The sequence below is a fragment of the Macaca mulatta genome, chromosome 7, assembly GCF_049350105.2.
Source record: "Macaca mulatta isolate MMU2019108-1 chromosome 7, T2T-MMU8v2.0, whole genome shotgun sequence".
NCBI classification, from domain to species: Eukaryota; Metazoa; Chordata; class Mammalia; order Primates; family Cercopithecidae; genus Macaca; species Macaca mulatta.
The window spans coordinates 31,600,293-31,627,468 of NC_133412.1; the positions used below are offsets into that span (position 1 = coordinate 31,600,293).

The 27,176-nt window shown below is 36.4% G+C and overlaps 1 protein-coding gene across 1 annotated transcript in view; it reads left to right on the forward strand.

The window, feature by feature from the left end:
- UNC13C (unc-13 homolog C) overlaps positions 1-27,176 on the forward strand; it is a 653,225-nt gene that overhangs the window by 310,186 nt on the left and 315,863 nt on the right. Inside the window, exons 11-12 of the mRNA XM_015142282.3 lie at positions 838-953; positions 3,194-3,357. Coding sequence (XP_014997768.3) covers positions 838-953; positions 3,194-3,357 — 280 coding nt within the window. The remainder of the gene's footprint in view (positions 1-837; positions 954-3,193; positions 3,358-27,176) is intronic.

Consider the following 27,176-nt stretch of genomic DNA (forward strand, 5'->3'; position numbering starts at 1 on the left):
CAAATAAACAGTCTAACACTTACAAGTTAGCCTAGGTTATAGACTGTCGGTCTTTATAAATCACTGACAATGAAAACTATTAGCAGCATTTTTTTATTAACCAGAACTTTGGCTCATCTTTTCAAGTACAGAAAGAAAAGAAACCAAGTAGTGACAGCTTTCAGACAAAATGATTTCCTATTTATACACCGTTTTTCTTAATTTTGATTGCCAAATAACTTATTTAATTTCATTGTATAAACTGATCAAGTACACAGAAATATATATGAGAATGGCAGGGTCTTCTGATTAGTTTTTTTTTTTTTTAATTTGGAATATCTGTAAGACAGTTGACAATTACAATAACGTAATAGGCAAATATCTTAAATTGTATTTAGGGGAATCATGGTTACTTTTTTCTGTTTTTAAATAGAGATGGGGTCTCACTATGTTAGACAGGGTGAAGTGCCCTGGTGTGATCATAGCTTAGTATAACCTCAAACTCCTGAGTTCAAGACATCCTCTCCCTCAGCCTCCTAATTAGCTAAGACTGCAGGCAAGCACCAACACACCTGCCTAATGAAAAAAAAAAGTGTAGAGACTAGATCTTGTTATGTTGCCTAGGTTGGTCTCAAACTCCTAGCATTAAGTGATACTCTCACCTTGGCTTCCCAAAACATTGAGATTATAGGCAAGAGCTACCACATGCGGTCTCATTATGGTTAATTACAAGCAACTCTGACTCAGAAAAATAGTTTTTAGCTACTTAAGTCTTTTTTTTTTTAAGCTTTTGAGAGGTCATATGAGAAAAACATTATTGTCAGACATGACTGACAAATTGTTTTTTTGCTTTATCAGAGAAAAGGACAGATAAGTCAGCTGTATCTGGGGCCATACGATTGAAAATCAATGTGGAGATAAAAGGAGAAGAGAAGGTTGCTCCATATCATATTCAATATACCTGTTTACATGAGGTAAATAAATGGAATTTTACTAATACAAAATATAAGAAATACTCTTGATTATGGATTATGAAACAGAATATTTGGTTTTAAAAATCATTGAATTTGTAGAGTGGTTCCTGGAGTTCTGACTCTATACTACAGCAGGCGATATACTAAGATATCATAAATTCTATGTATTGTATTACCCCTGATGAACTTGTCATCTAATGAGAGTTTAGAACAAGCCTGTGAGGCAGGTGTGAATAGGCAGTAAGATGATAATACATAAGTAGATACAAAAAAATTATCGTTCTTCCAAAGGGGAAGGAGAGTAATAAAAATATTGATTGAAGAAATGAGTCATGGCACATATTTTGGAAGCATTAAATATGCAGTAGTTTGGTAATGCAGGAGAGGATCAAATCATAACTGTGTTTGAGAACTCCAAGTTAGAGTTCAGACTTTATTGAAGATTTAATTAGGACTCTATTTATAACTAGAAACATAAAAATGTGGTGCTGTTTCAATGGCTTTTGGGAGCCAATGTCATAAACAGTTAATTTTTCTTCCTGTTTCTGAGTACAACAAACTGTTTCATACACACTGCACACTCCTCCATGTTAACTTCTCTTTCCACAAACATATGAGTATGGAGAGAATAAGATGTGGTTACTCACCCAAAAGGTAGGGCCTAGTTGGCTTAGAGAGAGGTAAGCACCATCCAACATCAGTCAAAAGCACAGTTTCACCCTTTTGTGTCTCAGTATAGAAGCACAGGTAAATCATCTTGAGATTCGATCGAATGTTTGTCACTGAGAGGTTAGTTAGAAGTGTCACTGGAGACTTTCTCTGATGCAAATAATACTTGTCTCATATCAACAAATAGGGGAAGCTAAGGAATGTACTCTTCTTCATGTTTTTCAAAGTAACAAAGTACATTCCTCAGAAAAAGACAACTGAAAGGTAGCTTTACTTTTTTGCATATGATTTTTTCTAAATATATTCATGAAAATTTATGCATTTAAATATACCCCATTTTACTAAAAAATAAATGAGGAACAGTGTTCAAATTGTGTGAATATCACACAGTACTTAGGTATACGACCTAGGTTTATTTCATAATCACAGTTTTGTGGTCACTGATATCATTCCCTCACGAGAGATGGTTCATTTTTCAGACCAATAAAAAGAAATCCCTTGAACTGGCATGATGAAGAATTCCGACCTTAAGGTGTGTGTACAGTCAGAGAAATAGCAGTACACTTCACTTTACAGAATCTTTTCTACTGGTCCAAGAACCAGAAAGAACTGAAATCTAAGAAAAAGTTCTTCAGTTTACCCTGGCTTCATCAAAGTAGCAGTTGCTAAGCTTAGAAGCAAAAAGGAATTGAGAGTAGTAATTTTATATCACTCCAAACTTCTTCAACATTCACTTTCAGCCTCATGTCATTGCCCTTACTCTTACCATTTTGCAGCCCAAACCCTTTAGTATCATTTACAGAGCTAAATTTTGCCTTAACATAGTCAAAATCACATTATTCATCCAGGGCACCATAATTTACTCACAATCCCTGAATGCAAAATATGCTCTATCATGTAGAAATGATTTCATGCAAAAACGCTTCCTTCTGCAAATGGTTTGGTATGTACAAATATTTGAATCATTGATTCCGTATAGACCCACCCCACTTTACTGCCTAAAGTACCTTAGGAAGGTATTTTATCACTTTGAACATGAATATGGGTACATTCTTCGGCCTCATCTCCTATTTTTTGATGTAAGACAAGTATCATTTGCGTCAGGGACTCGCCAGTGACACCTCTAACCTCTCAACTGCAGTGTAATAGAATCTAATTCTGAGAGTGGAACTCGGCGATGTGTGTTTTAATAAGCCTTCCAGGTGATTCTCTTTAAAGTTTGCGAACCAATGTCTTATTCGCTGAGGAAACTAAAGCCTTGACAAGGTTACAAAGCCTGTTACTGTCAAAGACCCATCCAGAGCTATTACGACATCTTGTCTTAAATATCAAACTGCGTCCTTTCTTCCCATATTTATATCAGTGCTTTTACCCAGGCAGAAATCAAAGCAGATTTTGCATAAAAGATGAATTGAGTTAGAATGAAAATTCGAGGTATTCCTATTGCTTGCAGATGCTGATGAAACATTAGAGGCAATGACAGTGCAAGTGCATTTTACTGAAAGTTTTAGTTAAATATTTCTGGCCTGTTCTGAGGAATCACTGAACAATTAAAAACCACTTGCTTTTAGAATCTGTTCCATTACTTGACTGAAGTGAAATCTAATGGTGGAGTGAAAATCCCAGAAGTCAAAGGGGATGAAGCCTGGAAGGTTTTCTTTGATGATGCTTCCCAGGAAATAGTTGATGAATTTGCTATGCGTTATGGAATTGAATCCATTTATCAAGCTATGACGTAAGTACTACAGAACATTTACGTGGTCAATATCTCTATTAAAATATAAAGAAAGAAAGGAGCATTCATCTCACTTCTAATTCAAATGAAACTGATTAAAAAGAGAATTATATTTCACCGTGCATGTTTGATGCTGACTACTCACTCTTACAGCTGTAAAGTATTAATGACTTGGTAATTCATTACCACCATCCTCCAATCCTTGTTCTATTCTCCGAGTGTGGTTCCTTGACAAACAGTATCAACAGCACCTGGCAACTTAGCAATGCAAATTATCCACCCCATCCCAGACCTACTGAATCAGAAACTCTGAGGGTGGAATCCAGCAACCTATGGTTCAGCAAGTCTTCCAGGTAATTCTTATATACTTCAAAGTTTGAGAGTCAACGACTTACTCCATATCTGAGGTAACTAAAGTCCTGGTTTGTCCAAGGTCACAAAGCCTGTTAGTGAGAGAGACAGGTCCAGAGCTAGTAGGGTGTCTTGTTCCAAATATTAGAATATGTCTTTCCTTCTCATCTTTATAGCAGTACTGCTAATTCAGTAAAACAAAGATTTATTTAGCACTCATAGAACCCAAACCGTATAAAAAATGTGATGCTACAGAAATGACTTATTATAATTTCAATGAGGATTCAGAACTGAATTTCAGTAAGGGTTTAGTAATGAACAGAAGTATTCGTTACTTCCCCATAATTTACTTTTTGAGACTTGGTCTAAGTTTATAAGTGCAAGTGGTTCAGATATATACCAGGTGTAATATGCAAATTATTTATATGCATATATTAGATGACTTTTTTCATATTAACAACAAGATCTCGTTTTCATGTGAACTGAATAGATACTGGCCCAGATAATCAGTCAATTTCAATCATTTTAATGATGAATGAAGACTGAGCCAAAATCAGTGTTCCTTTCCTTTCTTTTTTTTTAAATATACTATAAGTCCTGGGGTACATGTGCAGAATGTGCACGTTTGTTACATAGGTATACATGTGCCATGGTGGTTTGCTGCACCCATCAACCCGTCATCTACATTAGGTATTTCTCCTAATGCTATCCCTCCCTTATCCCCCCACCCCCCGACAGGCCCCAGTGTGTGATATTCCCCTCCATGTGTCCATGTGTTCTCATTGTTCAACTCTCACTTTTGAGTGAGAACATGCAGTGTTTGGTTTTCTGTTCTTGTGTTAGTTTGCTGAGAATGATGGTTTCCAGCTTCATCCATGTCCGTGCAAAGGATATCAACTCATCATTTTTTATGGCTGCATAGTATTCCATGGTGTATATGTGCCATGTTTTCTTTATCCAGTTTATCATTGATGGACATTTGGGTTTGTTCCAAGTCTTTGCTATTGTGAACAGTATTGCAATAAACATACGTGTGCATGAGTCTTTATAGTAGAATGATTTATAATCCTTTGGGTATATACCTAGTAATGGGATTGCTGGGTTAAATGGTATTTCTAGTTCTAGATCCTTGAGGAATCACCACACTGTCTTCCACAATGGTTGAACGAATTTACACTCTCACCAACAGTGTAATAGCATTCCTATTTATCCATATCTTCTCCAGCATCAGTTGTTTCCTGACTTTTTAATGATCGCCATTCTAACTGGCATGTGATGGTATCTCACTATGGTTTTTATTTGCATTTCTCCAATGACCAGTGATGATGAGCTTTTTTTCTTATGTTTCTTGGCTGCATAAATGTCTTCTTTTGAGAATGGTCTGTTCATATCCTTTGCCCACTTTGTAATGGGGCTGTTTTTTTCTTGCAAATTTGTTGAAGATATTTGTAGATTCTGGTTATCAGTCCTCTGTCAAATGGATAGATTGCAAAACTTTTTTCCCATTCTGTAGGTTGCCTGTTCATTCTAATGATAGTTTCCTTTGCTATGCAGAAACTCTTTAGTTTAATTAGATCCCATTTGTCAATTTTGGCTTTGTTGCCATTGCTTTTGGTGTTTTAGTCATGAAGGTTTTTGCCCATACCTATGTCCTGAATGGAATTGTCTAGGTTTTCTTCTAGGGTTTTAATGCTTTTAGGTTTAACGTTTAAGTTTTTGTCCATCTTGAGTTAGTTTTTGTATAAGGTATAAGGAAGGGGTCAGTTTCTGTTTTCTGCATATGGGCAGCCAGTTTTCCCAACACCATTTATTAAATAGGGAATCCTTTTCCCATTGCTTGTTCGTGTCTGGTTTGTCAAAGATCAGATGGTTGTAGATGTGTGGTATTATTTCTGAGGTCTCTGTTCTGTTCCATTGGTCTATATATCTGTTTTGGTACCAGTACCATGCTGTTTGGGTTACCGAAGTCAGGTAATGTGATGTCTCCAGCTTTGTTCTTTTTGCTTAGGATTGTTTTGGCTGTGCTGACTCTTTTATTTTTCCATGTGAAATTTAAAGTAGTTTTTTTCTAATTCTGTGAAGAAAGTCAGTGGTAGCTTGATGGGGCATACTTCCCAAAGTAATTGATAGATTCAGTGCTATCAGTGTTTCTTTTCAAAGTCTGCTGTTCATAGCCCTTAATCTCTAATCATATTTCTAGAACAACATAATGTAAGCATGAATGATAATTACTGATAGAGAAATTGTGCATGCTTTTCCAGTACACAGAATGTCCTTATGCTAAATAATAAAGATATATAGATTCTTAGACATGAAAAGAAAGAAACCTTAGAGATCTCCCGATTGAACCTCCCTCTCAAATCTGGAAATTTTGTGATTGGTTCCCTGACTGATGGTTACCATCCCTTTGTTTGTCCACATCCAGTAACAGGGAGCTCACTACTTTGGAGGGAGCTTGTTTTATAATTGATCAACCATAAGGGAGTCCATGACTTTGACATCTGTTCCATCCTATGCCAAAGGCTATGATTCAGAACACCTAGTATAAAGTCACAGCACAATTAAAATGCAACTATGATGAACAGTCTAAGGGAAATGAATTGTTCTGCCTAAAGAAAGGTAGGTTAAAAAATCAAAAGAACCTGCTGCTGGATAGAATCCCATTAAAAGAAAAGATTAGGTTAAATTTATTCCAAAATATCTCTGGGAGCTGATGTTAGATTCGTTCATTTCCATCTTTTCTGTGTTCTAAGAAACATAGTCATGTGAATACAGAAAAATGCTAAGTATGTATCACGTAGATGGTTGAAAAGAGGAGAATTAGCACTTCCTTATTTTATTACATTGTATAATGTGGTAAATCTTGCCTCTCAATCTAAGTAAAAGATAAGTATTTTTCAAAAATATTTTCGATATTTATTTGCAAGTGACCTGCAGGTAAATTGTGTCTTATTGTATTTACAATACTTAGGAAAGGCAAAAACTTCTGTTCACACTAGACAACTGTCTAAAAGCAGGGGTTGGCATTTTTTTTTTTCTGTAAAGGGCCAGATAGTAAATATTTTGTAGTTGTACCAGTCTCTGTTACACTGCTTACTGCAAAGCAGTCATAGATATGAAGTAAATAAATGGAAATGGCTGTGTGCTGATAAAACTTTATTTTAAAAAACAGAAACTCAGGATTTGGTCAGGGTTTGGCATGAGGGCCTGAGGGTCATAGATTCACTGGTCTAAGGAGTGAAAACAAGGCAGATAGAAATAAAGAAAAAGAATGCCTTAGGTTTTGTGATTCATTGACAATTACACTTCAGTGACAATAATGTGGTAGATTATGTGTACTTTTGGTTATACATTTGATTTAAAAACATTTTTATGTATCACATGTTTCTTTTAGCCCTAAATACTTACCATGACAACCCTAATGTTTTTCCCAGCTTAGCAAAACTTTAGATAGGCTTCTTTCTACCTCTATTGCCCTGAGGTCCATCTCCTCCCAGCTGTTGCAGATTCCAAATGACCTAAACCCACAGGCCCCTGACCTCCTTTCCCTTAGAGCGTTCACTTTAGAAAACTTACAGTTGTAAATTCTTTCTCTGTTCCTTTGAGAATTAAAAAACAAAAATTTAAAAAAAAAAAAAACCCTTGCCTGATCTTGTCCCTGTTGCAGTAACCTTAATAAAAATTCCCTTGTCTAATTAACTTTGGTGCAATTTTTGCTTTGTCAGTACAAAATTTTCCATGACTTTGCCAGAAGAAAAAAATTCTGTTGACAATCTGATTAATCCTAAGGAAATTACTATCAACATAGATACAATCTCTGTTGTACCAATAAAGATTTTATGAATACCAATATTATTTATTGGTATTCATTAGTTATTAGAAATTACTGTTTTTATACAAAAATATACGTGTACTCATTTTATCTTAATCTGTTAATATAATTGTAATCTGTAATTATATTCAGGAAAGATAATAGAATGGAACAGCATAGGAGTACACTTGAATTCTATTCCAGGACTTACAAATTGAAATTTTGAAGAGAGGAATCATATCTTTCATCACTGTTTTACAAGAAGTTCCCTTGTTGCATGATAGAAACTCAATACATATTTGCAATTGAGTGAATCAGAGGCAGAAGTTGTTTATCAGAATTCCATTTATTTTTGCCTTCTCCTAGTGTGTTTCTAGATGCCAGAGTTTTTCAGTTGCCAAAAACAAAGTGAAAATGAAAAGTTTAATTGAGCTGATAGAGGGTTCTATGTCACCATTTATGTTGTAATAAGGGTGAGAGCACACTACATTTATTGATCATTTTTAAAAATTTGAGGAAGTTTCAGAGTACTGACTTTTTTTTTCAATCAGGAGTTGAAATACAGCTTTCAGAGATAGTTTCCACCATATTTTTAAAATGATCCTTTTGCAATTGAACTGTAACTTGAGCCCTAAGCTATTGCTGGTCAAGGACTAACTCAACTGAAAAAAAAAAAAAAAAACTGTTTATAAATACATCTATCTTCTAATTTAAACCGGTTGACTAATGAATCCGTATTTTTCTGTTGTTCTGAAACCTTGTGTCAAGGAACAACAACAATAAAAGTAACCGGAAAGCCATCCAACCAACTAATGAAAGAACAACAAAACCTAGAACGCAACATTTGAAGCCTGTCTCAGAATTAGTTCCTCTTAATTCTTAAAAAAAACAAAATTGGAAAACTCAGCTACAAGGAAGAAATGGTGCTTGTCTGTGTAGTAAGGATACTTACCAGTTTTGAAAAAGACAAAACTCCTTAAATCTGTGGATTTTCCTAGACACCATTTGATCAAAAACAGAAATCAAATTGTACTTTCTTTTGATATTTAAATACTCTTTAGGGTTAGCCAGATCCCCAGGTAACTTCATAATCTTCCTCTTTTATTAGAGATTTCTTGGTTTCTTTTGAGCACATTCCCATTTCTTTGAAGATGGATTTGGAGAAGAAGTAAATAAGGGGAAGTATGTTTTAAGTCATAGTCTGGTAGTACACTATTGAATTTTTCTCCTGTGAATTTCTCATCAGACAAAAGAGTCTGAAACTATTTTGCTGGTAAACCTAAGCATTAGGACTGAACGTCCCAGTGCTCCAGGTTACCGCCAGCTTACTATAAAGCACTCCTCTTTCCACATAATATTTTCTGTGAGGGTACCATTTATTAGCCCTACCCATTACATAAAAATGACCCTTTGTTCTGGAGCCTGCATCAGTAGGAGAGGGATTGCAATTTTCCTGTTTGGACAGGTGATTGATTAAGGACCTGAAGAATTTGTTCCCACATGGCAAATGCAACCATCCATCTAAACTAGTTTTCTAACTAATGACAGTAAGAATGAGAGGCTGTTCCCCTTCTCTAAGGAACACACCATTCCACATATTTTGCATCATGGGGTGAGGCATAGAACTTGTTTCCATCATCAATATTTTGGGAGTTCTTGATGCTTTTCATCAACTGATGCTTCTCATCAATATATGCATTATATATGTTCCTAATAGTGTTTTGAAAGACTAATTGTTCACAGCTGAACACATCTGGGGAATTTTATATCGGTCATTAAGGATTAAACCATCCTCTGGAGATTATTTCTGTCAAGAAAATACATTTTCTTGAGTGTTTAATTAGTCATTTATTGTAACATGAAGGCTAAGATATCTCACAAAGTCTGAGATTCTGTTAGGCTATGGTTATGCCTCTACAGTACCAAAGGAGAGGAAAGCATTAGGTCAGTGTTTTTTACCTTGATGTGCTTAACAAACAACCTGGACCCTGACATTGGCCATCTTTATCTAATTTGTATTTAAATCAGAACTGTTTGGATACAGATTACTTTAAAGTCACCAGTCTGTTTTAACTGCTTGAGCCAAGAGTCTACTTGTAAAAAAAGAGTGCTACTTAACGGCGTCTTTCATTCATTTAAGAAATATTTACTCAGTGCCTATCATGTGCCAGAAATGTTTCTATGGTTACAGCAGTAAGCAAAAAGTCAGTCTAGTTTCCCATGAGCCTCACATTCCAGAAGACGAAATTAATTTATTCAATAGACATTTTCTGAGTATGTAAGTATAAGGACTTACATAGAATGTCTTAGTCTGTGAGGCTGCTATAAAAAAATACCATAAATTGAGTGGCTGATAAACAACAGAAATTTATTTCTTACAGCCCTGGATGCTAGAAGGTCCAAAATTAAGGTGCCATCAGGTTTGGTGTCCGATGAGGGCCATTTCCTGGTTCATTGATGGCTATCTTTTCACTGTGTGCAAGCTTCACATGGCCAAAGGGATGAATGCTCTCTGGGGCCTCTTTCATAAGACAACTAAAATCCCATTCATGAGGGGCTCCCCACTCATGACATAATCACCTCTCAACAGCCTCACCTTGTAATACTACAACCTTGAGTCATAGGTTTCAACAGATGAGTTTTTCATGAACACAACTGTTCAGACCATAGCACAAGGCAATGGGGAAATAGCAGTAAAAGATAGCTCTTGCCTCTAGTAAGTTCCTGATTTAGGGGGAAGAGAATGAAAAAATTAAATAATAACAAACATGGGGTCTGGAAGGGCCGAGGTATAGAGGAAGCAAATCCAAGCACAGATGAGAAGTGTCAGAGAAAGCTGATGGGCAGCCTGAGGGTCCCACCCTTACTTGTCCTTCAACTTCTGTCTTCCTCTAAAATCTGTGCCTTTTATTTATTTTCCAATCACACACCATTGCCCTTGTACTCAAAATCTCTATAATTGCATTCTAGCAACCCATAGCATCTTTGAGAAGCTATGATGTTTTTGGTCAAAGGAGAAGTGACATTTAAGTGTTTAGGTCAGCTTTGCGACAAGAATGAATAAAATTCAAACTTATCATTGATAAGTTAGAATGCTGAGCTGGATTTGGGGGAGCAAATGTGATGAACGTTGTTTTAGTGTATTTGTAACATCAGAAATGCAGATGGTCTTCCCTTTCATTTTGCATAGTATCTCTGAAATTGCTTCTAACAATCTAAGAATCATAATCTCCTTTCGGTACATCTTTCCAATCACCTTCCTCTTCTGTTCATTGATTATTTTTAAACTTTAGATGAAAGGCATTTCTATTCTTTGCAAACCACAAGTTCAGTATGATTTTGGACACCTGTCCCTGAACTGGCATGTGAGCTAGAGGATTGTTTTATTTTTTTGTTCAACAATAGCAAGTAACATTAATCCAGATGTGCTATTTGAAATATATATTAGGCCAATAATATTTTGACAATTCATGGTTAATAACTTTGTAGCAGTTGCTTTAGCCAAAAACTTGCCAGTAACTACCTCATTATTCACTTTTTAATTTTGTTTAATTGATTGATAAAATTTTATGTATTTATTATATACAACATGTTTTGAAGCATATATACATTGTAAAATGATTAAGTCTAGCTAATTAACATATACATTACATTACATAGTTATTTTTGTCATGGGTATACTTCCAAGCTGTTAGCATTTTTCAAGAATACAATGCACTATTATTAACTATCGTCACCGTGCTGTACAATAGACACTTTGAACTTATACCTCCTATCCAACTGAAAATTTTTATACTTTGACAAACATCTCCTAACACTCACCCCGCTAGTCAACTCCAGCTCCTGGTAACTACCATTTTATTCTCTAATTCAATGAGTTCCTCTTTTTTTTTTTTTTTTAATATTCCACATACGAGTGAGATGTTCATATGGTATTTGTCTTTCTGTGCCTGGCTTATTTCATTTAACATAATGTTCTCCATTTTTATCCATGTTGTTGCAAATGACAAAATTTCCTTCATTTTTATGGCTGAATACTATTCCACTGTATATATATACATTTTCTTTATCCATTTATCTGGCAGTGGACACTTAGGTTGATTCCATTTCTTGGCTATTGTGAGTAATGCTGCAATAAACATGGGTGTGCGGATATTTCTTGACATACTGATTTATTTTCTTTGGCTATAAGCCCAGTAGTGGAAATAATATATTGTATAATTGTTCTATTTTTAACTTTTTGAGGAAGCTTCTTACTGTTTTTCATAATTACTGTAATAATTTACATTACCATAAACAGTGTATGAGATTCTCTTTGTTCCACCTCCTTGCCAAGGCTTGTTATCTTTTACCTTTTTTGGTAAAAGCCATTCTAATAGGAGTGAGGTGATTGCTCATTGTGGTTTTAATTTGCATTTCTCTGATGATTAGTGATGTTAAATATTTTTCATGTACTATTGGCCATTTGTATGTCTTCTTTGGGGAAATGTCTATTCAGATCCTTTGCCCAATTTTTAATCATGTTCTTTTTCTTGCTGTTTAATTATTTGAGTTCCTTTTATATTTTTGATATTAACCCTTTATTAAATGTATACTTGGCAAATTTTTTTCTCCCACATTGTAGGGTGGCTCCTCACTTTGTTGACTGTTTCCTTTGCTGTGAAGAACCTTTTTAGGTTAATGCAGTCCCATTGTCTATTTTTGCTTTTGTTGCCTGTGCTTTTGTGGTTATAGTTAATAACTCATTACAGAGACCAATGTCACGCAGTTTTTCCTCTATGTTTTCTTCTAGTGGTTTTATAGTTTTGGGTCTTACATTCAAGTCCTCAATCAATTTTGAGTTGATATTTTATATGGTGTGAGAAAAGGGTGGGTCAAATTGTATTCTTCTGCATGTAGACATCCAGTTTTTTCAACATCATTTGTTAAAGAGATTATCCTTTTCTCATTGTGTGCACTTGGCATTCTTGTTGAAAATCATTTGTCAGTAAATGTGTGGATTTATTTCTGGGCTCTCTACTCTGTTCCTTTAATCTGTGTGTCTATTTTTATGTCAGTGCCATGTTTCATTATTTGCAGTAAGTATCATCATTTTAGAGTTTATTACTCGAACTTTTCCCATGGAACTAAAATTCCATTTGTTGAATTCTTCTGACACTAACACCATTTACTTGCAAAAGTAAAGTCAATTATTTTAATGTTAATAATCCATTGTTTTTAATCATGTCTCTAGGGGAGAATATTAAACATTTCCAGAGATTGCAACAGTACATTTTTACCTTTTTTTTTTTTTTGAAGATATATTCTCTGGTTTTTGAAGAGGTGGTTTGCAGCACTTCTGAGTCAGTCATTTTTAATTACTGGTTGTACTTTTAATCCTATTTCCACCCTGAGAATAATTTAAGTAGTATTAGAACTGTAGCTGATGAAAGTAAATGATTTTCAATGGATATAGTTAGAAGCAAGAAAAAGTTTGCTTTGGCTGTAACTACACATAAAGAGAGAACCCGCACAAACTCGGAGGCGGACATCTTGCCAAACTGAACATCCTGTAGAAGCCCATTAGCTGAAAGCTCTGCAAAGAGCAAAGATTGCCTCAGGCTGACTTCTGTGTCCAGTGCTTTCTTGTTATTTTTCCTAACCCCTGGCTGCAATAGCATCAAATGTTGATGGTGGAGAGAAGTGATGAATGTAGTTGGACACAGCCAACATGTTATTTATATTCAGAAAGGCATAGCATGTTTGAGCATGTAAGGATTGGATCTTCTAAAAATCCTTTCATTTTGCAGATGGAAAAACTGAATCTAGAAGTGATGAAGTTACTTTTTAAGGTCACAGTAGAGGGCTAGGTTTAGCATGAAGCATCTTTATGCCTTGGTACTTTTAACTCTAAATTGGCCACCCAGATTCCTGCCACCCCTCCGCGTACTATATGGATACACACACACACACACACACACACACACACACACACACACACACACTTTGCTTACCATTTCTTCAAGGTTTCAAAGGAACGTAGCCACTAATACTGATTCATATTTTTCCTTTTTTAAGAATTGTTTATTTTTCTTTTTTCCTTCAACCATCCAAGAAATGTGTACTTTGATGTATACTACTACCATCTTTATCATATCTGTTGCCTAATCATTTACTATTTAGAGTCATGAAAAGGCAAGTTCAACACAGACTATTGTTTTGGTACTAGGAACTACCTTCTTTAATTTAGCATGCTTTTAATCACAGTTTCTAGAAAAAGATAGGTATTTTTACCAAACTAGGAAAAAAAATTATACTCATTGGAATGACCTGAAAATTCTGTTGCTCAGTTTCAGTATTTTATTTTGTAAAATCAGTATCAAATGACTAAGTTTTTAATCTTGGCTCTCAACTGTTTGTTTAATTCCCAAGTCACTAGTTATTTCCAACAAGATCATTTTAATATAAGTTCTAAGAGGTGGCAACAACTCCTAGGTATTGTATCTTTAATCTTTAGGTGTATTAAAAAGTGTTTAATTTAAGTATGACTAAATTTATGAGTCATATTTAAATTTTTGACATATTTATATTTCCTTTCAATCAAACAAAAAAAGTTTTGCTGATTAATTAGCTCATAAGAAAAACTATGGTACTGCTAATTTGTTATTGAAATTGGTAATAAAATATCTAGTGGAAAGAAAAGTAGCATTAAGTGAAATGCTGGGTTTTTCTTTTTTTTTTTTTTTTAATTTATTTATTATTATTATACTTTAAGTTGTAGGGTACATGTGCATAACGTGCAGGTTTGTTACATATGTATACTTGTGCCATGTTGGTGTGCTACACCCATCAACTCGTCATTTACATCAGGTATAACTCCCAGTGCAATCCCTCCCCCCTCCCCCCTCCCCATGATAGGCCCCGGTGTGTGATGTTCCCCTTCCTGAGTCCAAGTGATATCATTGTTCAGTTCCCACCTATGAGTGAGAACATGCGGTGTTTGGTTTTCTGTTCTTGTGATAGTTTGCTAAGAATGATGATTTCCAGCTGCATCCATGTCCCTACAAAGGACACAAACTCATCCTTTTTGATGGCTGCATAGTATTCCATGGTGTATATGTGCCACATTTGCTTAATCCAATCTGTCACTGATGGACATTTGGGTTGATTCCAAGTCTTTGCTATTGTGAATAGTGCTGCAATAAACATACGTGTGCATGTGTCTTTATAGCAGCATAATTTATAATCCTTTGGGTATATACCCAGTAATGGGATGGCTGGGTCATATGGTACATCTAGTTCTAGATCCTTGAGGAATCGCCATACTGTTTTCCATAATGGTTGAACTAGTTTACAATCCCACCAACAGTGTAAAAGTGTTCCTATTTCTCCACATCCTCTCCAGCATCTGTTGTTTCCTGACTTATTAATGATCGCCATTCTAACTGGTGTGAGATGGTATCTCATTGTGGTTTTGATTTGCATTTCTCTGATGGCCAGTGATGATGAGCATTTTTTCATGTGTCTGTTGGCTGTATGAATGTCTTCTTTTGAGAAATGTCTGTTCATATCCTTTGCCCACTTTTTGATGGGGTTGTTTGTTTTTTTCTTGTAAATATGTTTGAGTTGTTTGTAGGTTCTGGATATTAGCCCTTTGTCAGATGAGTAGATTGCAAAAATTTTCTCCCATTCTGTAGGTTGCCTGTTCACTCTGATGGTAGTTTCTTTTGCTGTACAGAAGCTCTTTAGTTTAATGAGATCCCATTTGTCAATTATGGCTTTTGCTGCCATTGCTTTTGGTGTTTTAGACATGAAGTCTTTGCCCATGCCTGTGTCCTGAATGGTACTACCTAGGTTTTCCTCTAGGATTTTTATGGTATTAGGTCTAACATTTAAGTCTCCAATCCATCTTGAATTAATTTTCGTATAAGGAGTAAGGAAAGGATCCAGCTTCAGCTTTCTACTTATGGCTAGCCAATTTTCCCAGCACCATTTATTAAATAGGGAATCCTTTCCCCATTTCTTGTTTCTCTCAGGTTTGTCAAAGATCAGATGGCTGTAGATGTGTGGTATTATTTCTGAGGACTCTGTTCTGTTCCATTGGTCTATATCTCTGTTTTGGTACCAGTACCATGCTGTTTTGGTTACTGTAGCCTTGTAGTATAGTTTGAAGTCAGGTAGCGTGATGCCTCCAGCTTTGTTCTTTTGACTTAGGATTGTCTTGGAGATGCGGGCTCTTTTTTGGTTCCATATGAACTTTAAATCAGTTTTTTCCAATTCTGTGAAGAAACTCATTGGTAGCTTGATGGGGATGGCATTGAATCTATAAATTACCTTGGGCAGTATGGCCATTTTCACGATATTGATTCTTCCTATCCATGAGCATGGTATGTTCTTCCATTTGTTTGTGTCCTCTTTGATTTCACTGAGCAGTGGTTTGTAGTTCTCCTTGAAGAGGTCCTTTACATCCCTTGTAAGTTGGATTCCTAGGTATTTGATTCTCTTTGAAGCAATTGTGAATGGAAGTTCATTCCTGATTTGGCTCTCTGTTTGTCTGTTACTGGTGTATAAGAATGCTTGTGATTTTTGCACATTAATTTTGTATCCTGAGACTTTGCTGAAGTTGCTTATCAGCTTAAGGAGATTTTGGGCTGAGACAATGGGGTTTTCTAAATATACAATCATGTCATCTGCAAACAGGGACAATTTGACTTCTTCTTTTCCTAACTGAATACCCTTGATTTCTTTCTCTTGCCTAATTGCCCTAGCCAGAACTTCCAACACTATGTTGAATAGGAGTGGTGAGAGAGGGCATCCCTGTCTTGTGCCAGTTTTCAAAGGGAATTTTTCCAGTTTTTTCCCATTCAGTATGATATTGGCTGTGGGTTTGTCATAAATAGCTCTTATTATTTTGAGGTACGTTCCATCAATACTGAATTTATTGAGCGTTTTTAGCATGAAGGGCTGTTGAATTTTGTCAAAAGCCTTTTCTGCATCTATTGAGATAATCATGTGGTTCTTGTCTTTGGTTCTGTTTATATGCTGGATTATGTTTCTTGATTTGCGAATGTTGAACCAGCCTTGCATCCCAGGGATGAAGCCCACTTGATCATGGTGGATAAGCTTTTTGATGTGTTGCTGAATCCGGTTTGTCAGTATTTTATTGAGGATTTTTGCATCGATGTTCATCAGGGATATTGGTCTAAAATTCTCTTTTTTTGTTGTGTCTCTGCCAGGCTTTGGTATCAGGATGATGTTGGCCTCATAAAATGAGTTAGGGAGGATTCCCTCTTTTTCTATTGATTGGAATAGTTTCAGAAGGAATGGTACCAACTCCTCCTTGTACCTCTGGTAGAATTCAGCTGTGAATCCATCTGGTCCTGGACTTTTTTTGGTTGGTAGGCTATTAATTATTGCCTCAATTTCAGAGCCTGCTATTGGTCTATTCAGGGATTCAACTTCTTCCTGGTTTAGTCTTGGAAGAGTGTAAGTGTCCAGGAAATTATCCATTTCTTCTAGATTTTCCAGTTTATTTGCGTAGAGGTGTTTATAGTATTCTCTGATGGTAGTTTGTATTTCTGTGGGGTCAGTGGTGATATCCCCTTTATCATTTTTAATTGCGTCGATTTGATTCTTCTCTCTTTTCTTCTTTATTAGTCTTGCTAGTGGTCTGTCAATTTTGTTGATCTTTTCAAAAAACCAACTCCTGGATTCATTGATTTTTTGGAGAGTTTTTTGTGTCTCTATCTCCTTCAGTTCTGCTCTGATCTTAGTTATTTCTTGCCTTCTGCTAGCTTTCGAATGTGTTTGTTCTTGCTTCTCTAGTTCTTTTAATTGCGATGTTAGAGTGTCAATTTTAGATCTTTCCTGCTTTCTCTTGTGGGCATTTAGTGCTATAAATTTCCCTCTACACACTGCTTTAAATGTGTCCCAGAGATTCTGGTATGTTGTATCTTTGTTCTCATTGGTTTCAAAGAACATCTTTATTTCTGCCTTCATTTCGTTATGTACCCAGTAGTCATTCAGGAGCAGGTTGTTCAGTTTCCATGTAGTTGAGCGGTTTTGATTGAGTTTCTTAGTCCTGAGTTCTAGTGTGATTGCACTGTGGTCTGAGAGACAGTTTGTTATAATTTCTGTTCTTGTACATTTGCTGAGGAGTGCTTTACTTCCAATTATGTGGTCGATTTTGGAGTAAGTACGATGTGGTGCTGAGAAGAATGTATATTCTGTTGATTTGGGGTGGAGAGTTCTATAGATGTCTATTAGGTCTGCTTGCTGCAGAGATGAGTTCAATTCCTGGATATCCTTGTTAACTTTCTGTCTCGTTGATCTGTCTAATGTTGACAGTGGAGTGTTGAAGTCTCCCATTATTATTGTATGGGAGTCTAAGTCTCTTTGTAAGTCTCTAAGGACTTGCTTTATGAATCTGGGTGCTCCTGTATTGGGTGCATATATATTTAGGATAGTTAGCTCTTCCTGTTGAATTGATCCCTTTACCATTATGTAATGGCCTTCTTTGTCTCTTTTGATCTTTGATGGTTTAAAGTCTGTTTTATCAGAGACTAGTATTGCAACCCCCGCTTTTTTTTGTTCTCCATTTGCTTGGTAAATCTTCCTCCATCCCTTTATTTTGAGCCTATGTATGTCTCTGCATGTGAGATGGGTCTCCTGAATACAGCAGACTGATGGGTCTTGACTCTTTATCCAGTTTGCCCGTCTGTGTCTTTTAATTGGAGCATTTAGTCCATTTACATTTAAGGTTAGGATTGTTATGTGTGAACTTGATCCCGCCATTATGATATTAACTGGTTATTTTGCTTGTTAGTTGATGCAGTTTCTTCCTAGCCTCGATGGTCTTTACATTTTGGCATGTTTTTGCAATGGCTGGTACCGGTTGTTCCTTTCCATGTTTAGTGCTTCCTTCAGGGTCTCTTGTAAGGCAGGCCTAGTGGTGACAAAATCTCTCAGCATTTGCTTATCTGTAAAGGATTTTATTTCTCCTTCACTTATGAAACTTAGTTTGGCTGGATATGAAATTCTGGGTTTAAAATTCTTTTCTTTAAGAATGTTGAATATTGGCCCCCACTCTCTTCTGGCTTGGAGAGTTTCTGCTGAGAGATCTGCTGTTAGTCGGATGGGCTTCCCTTTGTGGGTAACCCGACCTTTCTCTCTGGCTGCCCTTAAGATTTTTTCCTTCATTTCAACTTTGCTGAATCTGGCAATTATGTGTCTTGGAGTTGCTCTTCTGGAGGAGTATCTTTGTGGTGTTCTCTGTATTTCCTGGATTTGAATGTTGGCCTGCCCTACTAGGTTGGGGAAGTTCTCCTGGATGATATCCTGAAGAGTGTTTTCCAACTTGGTTCCATTTTCCCCCTCACTTTCAGGCACCCCAATCAGACGTAGATTTGGTCTTTTTACATAATCCCATACTTCTTGCAGGCTTTGTTCATTTCTTTTTCTTCTTTTTTCTTTTGGTTTCTCTTCTCGCTTCATTTCATTCATTTGATCCTCAATCGCAGATACTCTTTCTTCCAGTTGATCGAGTCGGTTACTGAAGCTTGTGCATTTGTCACGTATTTCTCGTGTCATGGTTTTCATCTCTTTCATTTCGTTTATGACCTTCTCTGCATTAATTACTCTAGCCATCAATTCTTCCACTTTTTTTTCAAGATTTTTAGTTTCTTTGCGCTGGGTACGTAATTCCTCCTTTAGCTCTGAGAAATTTGATGGACTGAAGCCTTCTTCTCTCATCTCGTCAAAGTCATTCTCCGTCCAGCTTTGATCCGTTGCTGGCGATGAGCTGCGCTCCTTTGCCGGGGGAGATGCGCTCTTATTTTTTGAATTTCCAGCTTTTCTGCCCTGCTTTTTCCCCATCTTGTGGTTTTATCTGCCTCTGGTCTTTGATGATGGTGATGTACTGATGGGGTTTTGGTGTAGGTGTCCTTCCTGTTTGATAGTTTTCCTTCTAACATTCAGGACCCTCAGCTGTAGGTCTGTTGGAGATTGCTTGAGGTCCACTCCAGACCCTGTTTGCCTGGGTATCAGCAGCAGAGGCTGCAGAAGATAGAATATTTCTGAACAGCGAGTGTACCTGTCTGATTCTTGCTTTGGAGGCTTCCTCTCAGGGGTGTACTCCACCCTGTGAGGTGTGGGGTGTCAGACTGCCCCTAGTGGGGGATGTCTCCCAGTTAGGCTACTCAGGGGTCAGGGACCCACTTGAGCAGGGAGTCTGTCCCTTCTCAGATCTCAACCTCCGTGTTGGGAGATCCACTGCTCTCTTCAAAGCTGTCAGACAGAGTCGTTTGCGTCTGCTGAGGTTTCGGCTGTGTTTGTTATTGTTTACTGTGCCCTGTCCTCAGAGGTGGAGTCTACAGAGACAGGCAGGTTTCCTTGAGCTGCTGTGAGCTCCACCCAGTTCGAGCTTCCCAGCAGCTTTGTTTACCTACTTAAGCCTCAGCAATGGCGGGCGCCCCTCCCCCAGCCTCGCTGCTGCCTTGCGGGTAGATCACAGACTGCTGTACTAGCAATGAGGGGGGCTCCGTGGGTGTGGGACCCTCCCGGCCAGGTGTGGGATATGATCTCCTGGTGTGCCTGTTTGCTTAAAGCACAGTATTGGGGTGGGAGTTACCCGATTTTCCAGGTGTTGTGTGTCTCAGTTCCCCTGGCTAGGAAAAGGGATTCCCTTCCCCCTTGCGCTTCCCAGGTGAGGCGATGCCTCGCCCTGCTTCAGCTCTCGCTGGTCGGGCTGCAGCAGCTGACCAGCACCGATCGTCCGGCACTCCCCAGTGAGATGAACCCAGTACCTCAGTTGAAAATGCAGAAATCACCGGTCTTCTGTGTCGCTGGCGCTGGGAGTTGGAGACTGGAGCTGTTCCTATTCGGCCATTTTCAATGCTGGGTTTTTCTTTTTTTTTTTTTTTTGGGACGGAGTCTCGCTCTGTCGCCCAGGCTGGAGTGCAGTGCCGCGATCTCGGCTCAATGCAAGCTCCGCCTCCCGGGTTCACGCCATTCTCCTGCCTCAGCCTCCCGAGTAGCTGGGACTACAGGCGCCCACAACCGCACCCGGCTAATTTTTTGTATTTTTAGTAGAGACGGGGTTTCACCGTGGTCTCGATCTCCTGAACTTGTGATCCGCCCGCCTCGGCCTCCCAAAGTGCTGGGATTACAGGCGTGAGCCACCGCGCCCGGCCTATGCTGGGTTTTTCTTATTAGCCTTTTTTGATTTTCACATATTCACCATTCTCATACCTTTATTTTGCCTTAGGAACTTATGCACCAAGATAATTTCATTAATATCTTTAAAATTCTTGATATATTTTATTAAGTAAAATTAAGCTGGTATTTATTTTATAGTAATTTTATTATATCATGAGACATGTACTCGTAACTAGAAATTACTTGTCAGTAATACATTTTGAAAGAGAAAAGTCGTTTTGTGATTTGTTTGACTTCTTCAACAAAATTCTTGTTCAGTGGTATTTTAGAATATGATAGGTTATACAATTTTGCATTATGTACTTTAAAGGTTACGTAGTTTTCTTCAAAAGGAAAATATATAGAAATAAATAATTTAGTGAAACAAGAATACAAAACATTTTAAATTATCTTATTAGTGCTTAAGGTTACAAAGAGACTTAAAATCAACAAAAGGCAAAATTTGAATTAGCAAAATTTAAGATGTATATTTTATATATTTTTTCTGGTTAGTGTAATAAAACGTGTTAATGCTACATTTAAAAATACACAATGTACATTTTTTAAATAACACAAATGTATAATGCCACCCAGAGATAACACTATGATCATATAATTTAGCAGTATTTCCTGCTTGGTATTTGTTTTTGTGTTTTCATGCAGACATATACACATATCTATTTGTGTTTGGTGTGCGTGTGTGTGTGTGTTGAGATAGTAAAATGTTTTTATCCTGCTTTTTTTGGCAACTTACAGGGTTTCTTTGAATACATGTTTGCTGACCACCTGGATGTTGTCAGCATCCACCTGCAAACTTTAAACTGAAAGACCAGCCCCTAAAAATTTTCCACTTTCTGCTATTTCTTTGTTCAAATGAGGTACTCTTTTAGACTGGGGAAAAATATTTTTTAGCTTCTGTTTGTGGATTTTCTAAGCATATATCTTTTTCTGAACAACGTAAACAACCAATAAATTTTGTCTTGCTAAAAGCAGAGCATAAAAGATTCTACATAATCCCCAGGGTATGTTGTTCCCAGTGTTCTTCCAGCCCTTTCTTCTAAGTAGCCTCACATCCCATTGCTCATTCCCTATTGTACAGGCAGTATTAGAATCTTGGGAGTTTTGTACTCTTTAATGGATATAAAGTGAAAAGGTGTGGGAAAGGAGAAACAGCTTTACCTACTGGGAAGTCCATTAGCATGAAATAGGGAGGGATTGATAGCCTTGCTTGGCAGCAGTCTAGGACCCAGATCTCTGATAAACGGAGCAGACATTGGAAGGTTTCTAGAAATACCCTCCCATTCCTCTCTGGTCAGGTTAGTGTTTTAGGAGTTTATATACTAGCAGTCACTGAATAGTTCCCCATCTAGCCAGCCACTTAAAGTTAGAAAAAGTTCCTTCCAGAAACTGGGAAATCTTTGATTTGTAACCTTCATTTCTAATATTGTTGTGACTTTGCATCCTTTTTGGTTTTCTCGGAAGTTTCCATGGGATGCTTAGAGGGACTGAATCAGATTCAGCTAGCTACCATCCATTATACCCCAGAAATCACCTCAGTTAAATTTTAATCAAAATGTAAAATATTTCTGTCAGCTTTCTAAGAGGAATACTTGCCTAATGCTTTAGAAAATTTAAAATGCTGCTTTCAGCATACTGATTATAAGTAGAGTATTATTCGCCTTCAAAGTATTCATTGTTATTACAGTGTTAACTGCTAGGTACTTCCGCCACATTTTCACAACATAATTGGATGTTTTTATAAACTGTCATACTCAAGCATCTGTCCTTTATTCCCTAACTCTACATAAATACCTTTAGTTTATATTTTGGTTCATATTACTTTAATTTGTTTTAATTAAGTAATGTTTGTTGGTCAGTTAATATGTACAAGGAAACAATGTGATAAATATGGGCCAGATATATATCTTAAATTTTGCTAATTCAAATTTTGCCTATCATTGATTTAAGAGTCTCCTTGTCACCTTAAGTACTAAGAAGAAAGATAATTCAACTTGTTTTTTTATTCTTTGATAAACTAATAATTGTTTATATTTCTCTTTGTTTTTTAAAATAAAACTGCATAACCTTTAAAGTATATGATGTAAAACTGTATAAACCTATAATAATACTTTATAATATCATTAAATAAGTTGGATGTTTTTATAAACTGTCATACTCAAGCATATGTCCTGTTTGTTTGGAATAAGTCAAACAAATCAATAACACAGTGCTTTTTTTTTCTTTCAAAAGCTATCAAAGCATAAACAAAACACATTCCAGAAAGAACAGATACGTATACAAGCAATACGCAATATTGAAGAGAGAGGGCCAAAGTAAATAAAATCATTATATCAAAGATATATCTGTAGTCCCATGTTCATTGCAGCATTAGTCACAATAACTAAGACATGGAATCAACCTAAGTGTTCATCAGTGGGTGAATGTATTGAGAAAATGTAGTATGCACTCAGAATGGAATACTTTTAGCCTTAAAAAAAAAATGAAATCTTGTCATTTGCAACAAGATGGTTAAACCCTGAGAATATTATGGTTAAGGGAAATAAGGCAAGCACAGAAAGACAAATACTGCATAATCTCATTTATATGTGGCATCAAAAAAAAAAAAACACTAGAATTCATGGAAATAGAGAGCAGAATGATGATTACCAGGGGCTTAGGGAAAGGAGGCAGATTGTGGAGCTATTGGTCGAGGAATACAAAATTTTAGTTAGATGGGAGGAACAAATTCCAGAAATTCATTTTACAACATGGTGACTATAGTTAATAACAATGTATTGTGTTCTTGAAAAGAGCAAAGAGAATAGATTTTATGTTTTCTCACCGCAAAAAAAAGATAAGTATGGGAAGTAGTGCAAATGTTAATTAGCTTGATTCAGCCATTCCGTAATGTACACATATTTCAAACCAACCTATTGTACATGATAAACATGTCATTTTTATTTGTCAATTAAAAATAAAGAATTAAAAAAAAAGAGAGTGAGGAGGATAAATTAAGAGAAGCTATACTGTGGTAGATGGTTAAGAAGGAGTCTCTAGAGATACATTACGTGAATTCCAGTCTTTGAGAACCTTACCTGCTCTGTGACTTTAAAGAAAAAAAAAATAGAAAAGGAAAGAAATGTTACAACAAATACAGAGAGGACCTTAGACTTCAGAAACATTGGCAAAACAGAAGCAATTTAGTATTTAAAGACTAAGTTGCAATTACTAAGCTTACCTAGTTTACTTGGTGTTTTCACGCTATTCATGATGGGAACAGCAACTTTCCCACTTGGTTTTATATTTTCAGAGATCATTCTAAATCTTCAGTTACAACATTGTCAAAATTAGGCTTAAAATTGTTTTGTTAGGAAGTTTGGGTACTGCAGAAAAATTCAAGGTTTTGTGTTTTAGAGATCAGAAGCAGACAGTAATTCTGTGATATTTGAATTATCTCCAGGTGCAAAGTATTTTTTTCCTTCTGACTGTGGTATGTGAGGTGGTCATTCATATTGGAAGCATGGCAGGAGTGTCAATTTTCACTTCTACACTTCCTAAATTGTTTTTCTGCTTCCACTACCCACTCGTTTGAATCCTTCTTTATACCACTTCAGAGTCATCTTTTCAAATTAATCTAATAATGCTAGTTCTTTCTGCAGAAATCTCAGGTAACGTCATATAGTTCACATGAGAAAATCCAAACTCCTTGGCCAAATATTGTACCAATCAAGGTTTGGCCTTGACCTACTTTACCTTGGTCATCCCCTGGCACCTCTTCACTTTTCATCTTATTTCCTTTTAGTGAAAATTCCTGTCACTTTATTAACATTGATCTTGCTAAGGTCATGATGATGTTTATTTGTCAAGTCCAATAACTTCTTTTCTGTCCTTATTTTATAAGACTCTTACTGCACTTAACAGTATCAATCATCCTCTTATCAAGATTATCCTGATTCCAGTTTCCTGGGTTTCCTTTTACCTATCTAGTATTTATTTAGTCTCAATTATAGAATTTACTATTTTTTCTTCTTGTATAATTTCCTTTTATATTGCTATTTCCCAGGTGACATTCTGTAACATTTCTTCGTTTATTGTACATATTTTCCTTAGATAATCTTATCCTTTCTCATGGTTTCTGATAATTCATGCTGATGATCCCAAATCTAGGTGTCTAGTCCATGTCTCCAAAAACCAGTAACATTCCTACATGGAAGCTCTATGAGCACCTTAAGCTCATAATTAACTGGATACATCATCCCTCCACCTTCAACTTTTTTCCATTTTTTAGTTCCCAGCTCACTTGGCAGAAGAACCACTCATGTAGTCACTCAAACTAGAACCTTGAAACTTAACCTTTTCTCTTCCTCATCCCTCTCTATCAATTCTAAGTCCTAACAGTTTTTCCTCTGTGAATATTTCTCAAATCCATTTCCTCATCACCATCTACACACTACTACTAGTTAAGACATCCATCATCTCTTCTCTTCATAGCCTCCTAATTGGACTCTTTACTTTCATCTTCCTTAAACTCATCCTCCTCCATGCTCCTCCTATCAAATTAACCTATTTAAAATCCAGATCTGATTATTTCACTTCCCATTACATGTTGAAGAACTAAAGTTCCTTGCTAATGCTTTTTAACTTATATTTACTCTGTACCATTTTGAACTTTGTCCAAAAATGTCTTTTGATGCCTAGAATAGATCCAATTTATCTAACATGTTACACAAGACTCTCTGTAAACCCTTCAGATTTATCTTTAGCCATACCAATCCTAAATGTTCTCCTGGAAATTTGTGCTCTGTTAACCTAAAATTACTAGAGTTCACTTTATACAATATTTTATTTCTTTCCATAGTGCCTTGATTTGTACTTTTCCATTCCTCTGGAATACATTCTTTATCCATCAATGATATCAAACCCTGTGTGAGGCTTGGCTATCTCTTAGTCATTCATTGACTGTTAGCCCAGCCTAATCTCAAGACGTCTCGCCTGACCCTCCTCACCAGGCTGTGATATATGCATTCTAACTCAGTGTCTTCATAGCACTCTGCTATGCCTTTTTCATAATTTTTGCATAACTGTATTAAACTGATTACATGACTGATTCCGCCAGCAGTCTATAAGCAGATTCATTCCCGCATATCCAAAGCTAATATAGTCTCTGCCATTTAGGTGTGCTCAGTAAATATTTGTTGAACCAACTTGTAGAGACGCTAAGCTCTTCACTCTTTCATGATCATTACCTCAACTCTCATTCTGTATTCCTTGTGTTTCCCTCTGACTTCTCCTCTCTTCACCACTATGGGACTCAGTTCGGCCTTTGGAGGATTGCCCTGCACCTCCAGGCCTGCTCCTCTACCCTACGGCCCACCCAAACCTTTTGGCTGCCTCTGTGATTGCACTTTCCTCTGTACAACAAAATTAGGATTTGAGGTATGTGCTTGTTAATTAGGAGTATGCATTTTATTACATCAAGACTATGTTTTAATCAACTCCAGATCCTTACCATTAAGAAGAGTGCCAGGAATACAGTAAGTACATAGCCAATGAAGAAACAGTACTCTGACCAGATGGCTTTAATAGGAAAAAAAAAAAATGGTTAAATACTAGAAAACTCTTAGAATAAATTCTAATACTAATTCTAATCAATTTTCATAGATGAATGTATTATAATTACTATCTGACTATCCATTGAAGTTACTTTTAAAAGAGAAGTTTAAAGTGTGAATGTAAGTTTGATGTTACTGTTTTCTAATTTTTCTGTGAACAACATGTTAGCATTAATGATAAATGTGTAGCAAAGATTGTATAAAACTATATAACTCAAGACTGCACTTATTTACATGATGTTTCCTGAATTTTGCTTAACCATCTCAAATTACGCAAAGGGTGGTTTTTGATACTTCTAATCTTCCCATATTGCATTTGCTTTTCCCTCATATGACTTTTAAGTAGTGAGCAATGTTCAATAATTGTGTCATTTTCTTTCAAATTTATTTAGTTTTTTTAAAAACTGACAGATAAAATTATACATATTTATCATGTACAATATGATGCCTTGAAGAACATATACACTGTGGGATGATTAAATCTAGCTGATTAACATATGCACATCTCACATAGTTATCATTTTTGTGGGAGAACGTTTAACATCCATTCTCCTAGCATTTTTCACAAATACAATATGTCATCATTAACTATAGTCACCATTCTGTAAAATAGATCTTTAGAACTTATCCCACCATTTAAATAAAATGTTCTATCCTTTGACGAGGATCTTCCCAACCCTGCACCCGCTAACTGCTCCAACCTCTAGTAACCACCTTTCAACTCTCTACTTCTCTGACTTCAACTTTTCAGATTGTGCATATGAGTGAGATCATGCTGTATTTGTCTTTCTGTGTCTGACTTATTTCACATAATGTCCTCCAGGTTCATCCATGTTGTTGAAAATGGCAGGATTTCCTTCTTTTTATGACTG